At 43.3% G+C, this 10,405-nt stretch overlaps 3 protein-coding genes across 3 annotated transcripts; 2 read left to right on the forward strand and 1 right to left on the reverse strand.

The window, feature by feature from the left end:
• On the forward strand, nt 1-855 carry EAF02_002465 (uncharacterized protein; the record flags this gene model as incomplete). Its single annotated transcript, XM_038898513.1, has 3 exons — nt 1-106; nt 199-294; nt 380-855. 3 exons carry the CDS (start codon nt 1-3, stop codon nt 853-855), a joined length of 678 nt encoding a protein of 225 aa, XP_038762205.1.
• A 3,927-nt stretch (nt 856-4,782) lies between these two features.
• On the forward strand, nt 4,783-7,660 carry EAF02_002466 (uncharacterized protein). The gene is made up of 2 exons (XM_038898514.1): nt 4,783-5,239; nt 5,289-7,660. The coding sequence occupies exons 1-2, from the start codon at nt 5,098-5,100 to the stop codon at nt 7,568-7,570; spliced, it is 2,424 nt and encodes an 807-aa protein (XP_038762206.1). The 5' UTR covers nt 4,783-5,097; the 3' UTR covers nt 7,571-7,660.
• Nucleotides 7,661-8,952: 1,292 nt separating this feature from the next.
• EAF02_002467 (uncharacterized protein) lies at nt 8,953-9,721 on the reverse strand (the record flags this gene model as incomplete). The annotated part of the gene is made up of 3 exons (XM_038898515.1): nt 8,953-9,350; nt 9,443-9,484; nt 9,565-9,721. The coding sequence occupies 3 exons, from the start codon at nt 9,719-9,721 to the stop codon at nt 8,953-8,955; spliced, it is 597 nt and encodes a 198-aa protein (XP_038762207.1).
• Nucleotides 9,722-10,405: the final 684 nt, after the last annotated feature.

Raw genomic sequence — 10,405 nt, forward strand, 5'->3', positions numbered from 1 at the left:
ATGGGCTATCCCGGAAAAGAACGACAGCAGCAGCTTCGCGCTGCGAAAGGCGCAAAGGGAAAGAAGGTTATCAGAGAAGAGAGACGTGCGGCTCGAGCTGGTAGTTGTGAGCCCAGCGCCATTTCTAAGCTTTAGAGTTCGGTTCTTTGCAATTCAATTGGGCAATAAAGGAAGTGCTAATCGATTCCGCAGCTATAGCTCAAGGCTCTTCTTCTTCTTCTGCAACGGGTCCATCATTCGGTGCCGCGACTGCTGACTTCTCGGCGCAGCAAAAACTGGTGTTTCGTCCTCGAGGTACATCTGGTTCTCTTTAATACTCGCTTCATGACTCGCCAAACCTTTTAATTGACTCAATATGCTAACTGCACTTTCTAAATAGTTACAGCCACCGATTCTGCTGCATCGACCTCTGCTGCTAGTGCTGCTGCCCCCTCAACCAACCAAGCCCCACTAGCCGATGATGCCTCTCGCTCGCATGCTGCATCTCAACAACCCTTCGCCGCTAGAATCGCTGCTGTCGCAGCACGACGTACTGGTGGTCGCCACCACAGACGAAGTCGAGTTCCGAACGAGAAGGAACGCTTGTCTCGCCGTAGTGTATTTCAAGATCTTACCGCTGTTCCTTTGGCTGCACTTGGCCTCGGTCACAATCTTGGGGGGTCTGTCGCTGCTGATATAGTCGGAAATTGGCCTTCAGAGGTTCTTGGGGAGGAGCTTCTTGGTAGTGATGATGAAGAGGAAGAGGACATGGAAGATGATGATGATGGATCAGAAGATATAGAGGATGATGATGACGAGGAGATGGCAGACGTAGGATATGACTCGGATATTTACGACAGTGATGGAAACGAGTAGGCTGCGTTGGGGGTAAATATGCAGGAGGGACGACCGTGATAATTTGATTCTTTTTCCAACGGGAAGTTTTGATAGGAAATGAATCTCTGTTCTCCATCATGCTTACAAATGTGACATCAAGATACTACATTCTTAATATCTGCATCCAGTACTCGGAACTTTTCGCGGCATAATATAATTGAAGAAATACTGACTATTAGCGATTGATGCAGTACGTGGGGATAAACGTTCTCACCGACAGTTGCTAAAAGCTTCACCTCGATCATCTGCCACTCAGTAGAATTCATTCTTGAAGCGGTGTAAACAGCTCACTTTGCGCACAGTGTCAATATCGAGAGTGGTACTTACCAGGTACACACTCATAAGGACAAAATCTTGTGTATATGATGAAAATGCTAGACATAACAGGAAGATATTGGAATCATTAGGAAAGAAACAAATCGCATCATTCAAACGGGACAAAGGGCTCGGGGACTGAGATATTTGTGATACAAGTGCGGAGAATCAAGACTACTCCTCTTTGCTTACTTGTTTGCCGGAGTTTCGGAACGAAAGCTACTGAATGTTCAAACTATCTTGCCGACAGCGTGTCAACATCTCTAAAAGATCATAACCTGGTCTAGACTTCGGCTTCTCTCAGAGATCTTGGCTCCACAATTCATCCCTCAAAAACAATTTTGCAGTAGACATACCTTCATAAATTGAAGATATCAATCGCTGATGTAGGCTGACTTCTCAGGGAAGAGTCATTCTTGTCAAATTCATGTGCTCATCGACTTTTTTGATGCATAACAATGCTCATAGATATTCAAGAATTCCCAAAGTGTATCATGATAACCCGTCTCCGTCAAAGCTATTTCAACGTTATCTAGGTGTATGCTGGCTCCTTTTCATAACGAAAGGCTTGTGTATGTCAAGGCGTATCGATGACATGTCGTTGCCGAAAAAAAAAATCATCTTAGATAACGTGGTTAAGCAAGTGGGGCTCTTCATGAACCTCAAGCCACAAAATGTACGGAGATCGCGGTCATTTTGAACGAGACTAGGTAGCCCTATAGATAAATTCCTATAATCAGGTGTACTCAATTAAGCATTGTGAGGTCTACCTATACTAAAATAATGTCAAGGCCGCATTAGGCTCAACAAGTTTATAAACTTCGAACTTCAAAACTTTGAATTGATCTAGAGCCAAATTGTGTTTAGAATCACAGATATTATTAATCTATTTGGGTAGAAAAACGATCAAATTTTATAGATACTGATTAAATTTGACGAATTATAAAGCATTGTCACACTGAAAGAGTCTACAATCGCTTCCAAAACTGATCGAGACCTCCGTAGCATCTCCTAGTCGCAAACTACTTAACAATTCCTCAGGTTTTAACAATATTTCAATTCAACTCACGACTGCATGAAGTGATTTACTAGGCATCAGATGGAAAGTGGTGAGTTTGGTATTCCTATGCTCTAAGTTACTCAAACATCCGTTATTATACGAAGGCGAACATCAAACCCTCATCTAGAACCATCTTTTTTCCAACATAATGCTTGAATACTGTTTGAGATTGATCAATCACTGTCAAACCTGTAAGAACGAAACATTCAAATAAGTGTTACTCTTTGTGACATGTATCCAGGAAGGGCCAACTGGAAATTTCCTGCACTGAGGGGGTGAGATGCATAGTAATGATTGAAAATTTGTATATGTGCGAGATTTTTGACTTCAATTTCTTCCTCCATGAATTTTTGATATTCACTCTCAAGTGTTCCGAGGACAAAGATGAAGCAAACAGAGCAAACTCGATTCCAGTGTGGTGGATGCTTAAAGAAATAACAATCGCACCCGAAATTAATCTAGAAAATCATTCTTGCTACAGTCCTTCTACTTTGTTGCGCATACGCTATGAATAAATAGTTCATAGAAAAGAAATTGAAAAAAAATAGGTTCTTCTTAAGAAGATGGTGGGTTTCCAAAGATTGTTTGTTGATGTCCGAAGACTATCAATCATCATGGAATTGAACCATGAGATCACGGAATTAAACCGCGAATCAAATTCGAGCTGTGGCTCAAGAATTGAAATGTGTGGTTCTAAATTGGTTTCGGAGAACAGTTGAAACAGGCCCTCCTGACTTCTAGGATTGCTCCTAGAAGACGGGACTCTTCATCGTGCGGTTTATAACACCGAAACCAGTGTAAAGTAAGCAGATTCATTAAACGAGGCTGGGACTTTTGGGGCAATACTTAACTGAGCACCAAGACCACTGCGCCAAAAACGCATGCCAATCTTGGTACAATTGTTGGAGGTCTTGTTTTGATATATAAGTAATGCGCAGGAGAAGTGAATATGGAAAGAACTACACATGTCATCGCGGGGAATGTTCATGGGTACCATTTCGTCTCTTCAAACACATTCTGGCAATGAGCCGTACACAATAATAAATGCAAATTCTGTGTCCACGTCTTGTGGCTTTTCGGAACCAGTCTTCAGTCTTCGGCTCGATCATGATACGGCAGTTCTCTTAATAATACGTTTGCATTCCAAAACGTTCACTGATCGCCAGAATTACCACCACTCGGGAATTATCAATCACATTAAGAATTCAAGCAAGTATACAATTCTAGGTTAGAATGGCAAAAACAACTTATGTGCCGATTGTAGAAGAAGGGCTGCAAGAATGATACAAAAGCAGAGAAGAGGTGTGAAATGTTGACTTGGAAAGGGTCCAAACAGATGTGCGAGGCTCAGCCCAGAGATTATGATGGTAGCGAAAAGTATTAATAAGAAGATTGAGCAGAAAAGAAAATATTTGTTGCTGGGTGAGTAAATGGAGAGGAATGGGGCAAAAATGAGGATGCATTAATCCGGATAGCATGCACAAAATTTATGTTCCATTGCCTACGAATACAAAATTTAGACCAAGTCAGACTTACTGTCACTGACAGTATCAACAAACAAATTCAGACGGAAGAACAAATAACCGAGAAGAACGTTGATGATGAGATAAATTGTGGAGGGTGGTTTCAGAAACAATGCAGGAAAAGCTGGGGAAGATGGAAATGGAGATGGGATGAATTGGCAAGGGTTTGGCGAAATTTCTGAGTTGGTTTCTCGTCTTAAGATTTAGCTAAAAGCTAGACGGTCGGTGAAGTTTCTAGACTTAGATTCTAGACTTCGACTAAATTCTAGCCCTAAAACATTGAAGTAGATCTGCTATCCTATCAGTGACAAAGGATATCATTGGCTCCCTCCATCTCTAAGCAGTGTATTCAGCTTCTGTATCTTCCAAGCGGAGAGGTTTGTTGTAACTCGTGTTTTAATCCATGAGATGTCGTAGAAGTTCCATTTGACTTCAACTGTCATTATCCCTATTTCATCGATCCCTAGATAATGGTTGTCAAAACTTTACTTACCAAGTCACCCTTGGTCTCGTTGACGCTACTGCAAGATAAGCTTTTAACATGTTTCAGACTCACAGACCTTCCCGTTATCATCTCTAGGCAGTTGATATCACTTCGATTAGCGATGAAACTGACTCAGGGGAAACGCCATATGTATTTGAACAAATTGTACTCCGACTCATAAGAGAAACCAAGTCGGAATAAGTCTAAATTTAACCTCACTCACCGAATCCGAGTGATCCTTTTTTCTCCGCATATGATTCGCGCATCTCTCAGCCGAGAATCTTAGCCTTATGCATCGATCCGTTGGGGCGTCAAAGACCCGAAAAGATCAGCATTCAAAAAGCGGGTCGCAAGCCACCATACGAGATGCCAAGATGTGGTACCTGGAAATCCAGACTCAATTCGGTTGGTGCGTGATATGTTGAGTGGTGAAAGGTTTTCTTTCTTCTTCACGCAGGTGGATTGGACTTTCTTTTCGTGTCTTGGATTTCTTGGGGTAATTTATCAGGTCTAAAGATCAGATGCGATGATGATATAAAGATCACCAGGCCCGAGCGATAAATTCTGGATACTTGCGAATATATTGCTTGCATGCAGGCCAAGGATGTGTGCAGATTTGACGTGCAACCGTGAAAATGGAAAACTGTTAAGTAGCTGCATATTTTCCTCAGATCATACCACTTTTTCTCTCAGCTTTTAATATTCATTTGTATATGAGCATCCCATAGCTCGACACGTTCAATCGTTGTCGGCGTCCTTTCTTTATTGAAGTTATTGTTTTTTCTGCTTCGTCATCTAAATTTGAAGCTCGCATTTATTTGAATTTGTCCGTCGGCAAAATGAAGTTATCATTGGGGGATCTGGTATGGGGAGTGGTATCTTGCGCTACGACTGTGAGAGCTGCCTGCTCAAGTAATCTATTAATTGATAATTATGCAAAGTTTTCAAGCCATACTAATGCTCTTGGACAATGGACAAGTGGTAAGTCACTCCTACAAGTTTGCGATGCCAGCTCTAACAAACGATGCAGACGACGGTACAACTACCAGTCTAAAAGCCGATACTGCAAACAAGAAACTCACATTCACCAGCAAGGCCAACAGTTATTTCTACACCACTTTCGATTGCGTGAAAGCGAAAACGGAGCAGTACAATGCAATAACATTTCCGGTCAAAGGGCCTGCCGGCTCTTCGTTCAATCTAGAGCTACAGACTAAGAGTTCATGTACAGCGACTACTTATAAAAGCTACTACACCACTATCACTGGAATGACCGGAGCTACTCAAACTATCACGGTACAACTTAGTGCTTTCTCTGGAGCCAATTTAGATGCAATTTCTGGGCTTCTGTGGGAATCTTTCAGTGTCAACGGTGCTTGGGAGATCGGCCAGACGAACTTTGTTTGTGCCGGTGGTGCCGGAGGTTCATCAAGCTCAATCCCGACTTCAAGTACGATAACCACCAAGGGAGCTGTTGTGACGAGTAGCTCTTCGACTGTTTCAAATACCTTAGCTACCACTCTGAGCACTGTCACTCCAAGTGTTACCTCAAAATTTCTGACCAGCAGCGTCAGTGCTTCGGCTCCAGCAGGAGCTTGCACGAACTTGTTGATTGATGACTTTGCATCTCAATCTCGATTGACTTTCTTATTCTACAATGCCATGCTGCAACCATCTTCCGATGATGGTAGTATGTCACCAGTGGCAGAAAGAGCGGACACCGCCACTTCAGTCATTGTGGCTAATAATCATCTCACTTTAACATCTCGTGCTGATGGATCGTCTTATTGGTATACCATGTTTGGCTGCTTAAAAGCAACCAATGTATATGGCGGGATTGGATTGACTATCAAGGCGCCAAAAGGGACCACATTGGGTATCGAGCTGCAGACTTCGAAGACTTGTGATTCTGGTAACCCCACATTAATAGATGTCTCGTCTGCGGATCTGGGGTGGAGTTTTGACGGAACCGAAAAGTTTTATACCATTCCCTTCTCCAAATTTCCGGGCCTCGACACTGATCATTTGATCTCTGTTCTATTTTCTGGCATTAGCAAGCCAATCACTCTCGGCCCGATGTCTTTCTATTGTGGTAACACAGGAACCGCTTACCCAGTTCCCACTACTGTCCCCGTCGTTGAGCCGTCTTCGACCATTCCGGCAACCACAGGACCTTCAGCATATGTTATTGATACTTTCGGAAATGCAGACTCTAACAACCTTGGCTTTTATCATGGTGGAGATGAGACCGCAACCTATAAAAAATCTGGAAACAAGCTTACTATCAATACCAAGGGTAATTCTGACCTTGGTTGGTACACTCAAGTTTCCAATGGATGCCTCGACTTTACACCAAACGACAAAGGTTATCTTCACATCGCTTTTACCGGAAGTAATGCCTTTACCATTGCTCTTCAGCAACATAATCCCACCTGCAATCCCAATCTCAGCCCATTTCCGTTCACATGGGATTCTGTGGAGGCATCGAGATACTCTAACTCGGCAAAGACCGACATCTATGTACCAATCTCCCACTTCGAAATCGACCGCAAACTCAGCGTCGGTTTCGCGCTAAAGGGTTTCTATACCTCCGATGATACTATCATCTCGAAAATGGAAATCGTTAACTCCGTTCCATCTGGCTTCCTGGTTCCATCCAAGTTACCAACAGCACCTCTCATATTCTCCTGCACACGTCCCAACTCGTTCGCTTTCGCAATCGATGACGGTGATCCAAGACTCGCCCAAAGAGTCGTCTCTTCCGTCGCAGCAGCAGGTATCCACGTAACATTTTTCACCGTTGGTGCAGCTCTCCTCGACCCATCTACGAATCTCTCAACAGTCTATTCCAACATGTTGAGTCTTGGTCATCAAGTAGCATATCATTCCTACACGCATCCCCCTATGGAAGGCCTACCAAACCTCGCATCCATAGACTGGGAACTCAACAATGACATCTCTGCAGTGTCAACCGCCCTCTCCGGCCACACATCAACCTATTTCCGCCCTCCATTCGGCACAGAAGGCGCGCGTGTTCGTCAGCGTCTTGCTGCGCTTATTCCGGGCTCAAAATTCGTCGAATGGTCGGTTGATGTACAGGATTGGCTATGGGCCCTGAGTGATACACCTCAAAATCAGCTTACGAATTTCCAAAGTGATGTGGATAAGGGGGGGAACTTAGTGGTGATGCATTACTTGTACGAGTCGACCGTGAACTATCTGCCACAGTTCATTGACATTGCGAAGAAAACGGGGAAGCAGTTGATGAGGGTGGATCAATGTTTGGAGGATCCTAATGCGCCGCCTTTGTGAAAGGCTAATGGTGTGTGGGATTCTGTTAAATTTAGTGTAATCAAAAGAATACTTAATCTTGTTATACAAATCCGTGAGTTCGAACAGCAGCGACTATGACTGGCTAGGCTAGTCCCTAGTCGTACCAACCAGTTCCATTTAATTCCTTTACCATGCCCACCAACTCCAGTCATAGTCGTCTACATCATGACCCTGATCCAAATCCATACTCCTCAATATTCATCCCCTATTCTTCGTTATTATCACTGTCATCCTCGCCATTTTTATCGTAATCCACTTCGCCCCCAATGCCCAAAGTACAGATACCACTTGAGTTACCGCTCTGATAGGGCCAATCATGTAGCCAGTTTTCGACGAGCGTTACGAAGCTTTGGGTAAGTCACCTGGCGCTCTTCTTTTGTTTTCCCCGTTCATTAGTCTTTCTGCTACGAAAAATATTATCTCCGAGGTCTTCAGAGGAACGATCGGGGGGCCATGATGTATTAAACATACACTTTAGAAGTGATTTTAGTTTTCGTCTTGGCATTATTCTTTTGACTATCACACGAGGCTGATGCTGTGGTGAAAGTTGCTGCGGTTCATCTGCTGTACAAATAACGCATATTTATTTAGCGATGTTGACACCTCCACAAACGGTCCTATATTCTGCCCCGGAGTATTGTGCCTCCCTCTGGCCTAAAGGCGCCCCATGTTGCATCTCTCTATTCATAATCCGTAGGCTGTTCTGTGGATGGCTTGTAATTAGCCTGGTGCATCTGAATTTTGGAGTCAGAGAAGGCAGACACGCATGCATACCATGTCACTTACACGAGGTGGTTCCTCAACCCTTTACCGGCCTAAAATTGAACCCTATCTATCGAATTGGCTTCTGCCAACGTTGGCGGGCCATTGTGATATAATTCCGAAGCCATTCATCTGGAATCTCTGATGCAAATGATGGTCAGATGGGATGATGTTGCGCAGAGATGGATGGAAATGGTGTCCCAATTCTCAATTTTTACAGTGGCATGATGGAGAAACGTTAACCCAGCACCTATTTTATTGACAGATATGGCAATAATTCACTTCGGAGAATCAAATTCACAGGTATTATGTGGGCTATCATTACTGAACCGTGGATGAAAGGGATACTAAACTCATCCCTAGGATGCACGATTCTGGAACAAGTCCCGTAGTTTACCTAGGTAGTTAGTGGCGGTAATGGAGAGTGGCTTATAACTGAAACATTCATTCAGCCCTGGTTAAAAAAGAAAGAAGCCGTATTCTTCTACGCCTGGAATCCCAAAAGAGCCTGAGACTCCGTCTAAAAACCCTCCAACAGTACTGTAGAGCCCAAACCTTAAAATTTCATTCATTCCAGAACACAAATCACACAAATCTAATCACCACGTCCACGCCTCGAACCACACCTGACCATTTCCATCCATTCTCGCCTCGCCTCCCCCACTGTTACCTCCACCATTAGATTCATCCGCATCGTCATCTTTCTCACACAGCCCAAACCAACCCCTCAACTTGCTCTTCACTTCCCCTTCATCTTCTTCCTCATCGTAGTCATCCTCGTTATCATTCTTGCCACCCTCAAACCACCGCTCCGCCAACCGCAACTCCCAAAACTGCCGAGCGAGGCTCGCAACTTCGTTTGCTTCGGCTCTTTCTTCAGCTTCAGCCCTCTCTTCTGCTTCTTTTCTAGCTATTGCTGCAGCAGCTCTGCGATCATGACGTCTCTGCTTGATAGCAGCAGCCGCCGCCGCACGTCTTTCCTTCTCGTTCTGGGACCCTAAGACGCATATGTGTCAACAGATATATGGCTTTGCATATTCATGAAGAATGTTATTAAGCAATATATCTATTACTTTAGACTTGACTTACTCTTGGGTGAGACAGGTTGGACGGGAAGAAGTGCCTTTGCGCCTAAAATATAGTAAATCAGTTCAATTGCCCTGAGATTTGTATCACGTTATTGCGATCAATGGGATAGTCTTATAACTTACGCTGTTCAGCAGCGAAAATCATATCAGCCCTGATGTTGGCCCAGATGATTTTCTTGGCGGAGGCACGCCGTTCGTGCTCCAAAGCACGCATGTGACCTCTATGGGCCGCAGTATAGTTTGGCTTTGCCTTCTTCAGTCTCTTATTAATATACAACATTGCGCTTTGATGATAATCGTTTGATCTTTCGAGAGAGGATGTGGTATTCGGACTGGAACGATGCCGAAAAACTTCGAAATATTCGCGAATGCTTATTTACATCGTTAGCTCACAAGTCGCTGATGACTAAGTCATTTTGGTTTTATGCTATCCAATAAAAGCGTTAAATATTGATTAATTAGACAATAGCTCTCATGTGTAGTGGACAATTTAATATCATTAAATTGGAGACGCGTATAGTGAATACATTTGTACCCGCGACTTTCGCACAACCTAACATAAACAGGACTTTCACATTCCAAGCCAAAGTTCAACCATGGAAAGCCTTGAATTTATAAAGAGTATTGAATGATTCAACAAACTTGTACACTGAATTCACCTGAGTATTAGACCACTCTTGGATACTAGAAGTGTGTTTTGGTCTATTAGGGTGAACGATAGGATATCCAGATTCCAGATACAAACAAAATTCGTCAATATCACTTTGATAGACAATGATTTAGCCTCGTTCTTTTAACAAAAACGATCCTTAAGGGTAGCGGATTTGTTTGAAAATGTAGAACAAAACTTGCATTCAGAGAGCTTTGGGTAATAATTAAACATTCGTCAACATCAGAAAGTCCTTATTATGTGAATATTGAAGCCTTACCAACATCAATCCGTTTCAACCAGTCGATATAGCAA

Source organism: Botrytis sinoallii (assembly GCF_014898435.1).
Source record: "Botrytis sinoallii strain Bc 23 chromosome Unknown BSIN_003, whole genome shotgun sequence".
Lineage (NCBI taxonomy): Eukaryota > Fungi > Ascomycota > Leotiomycetes > Helotiales > Sclerotiniaceae > Botrytis > Botrytis sinoallii.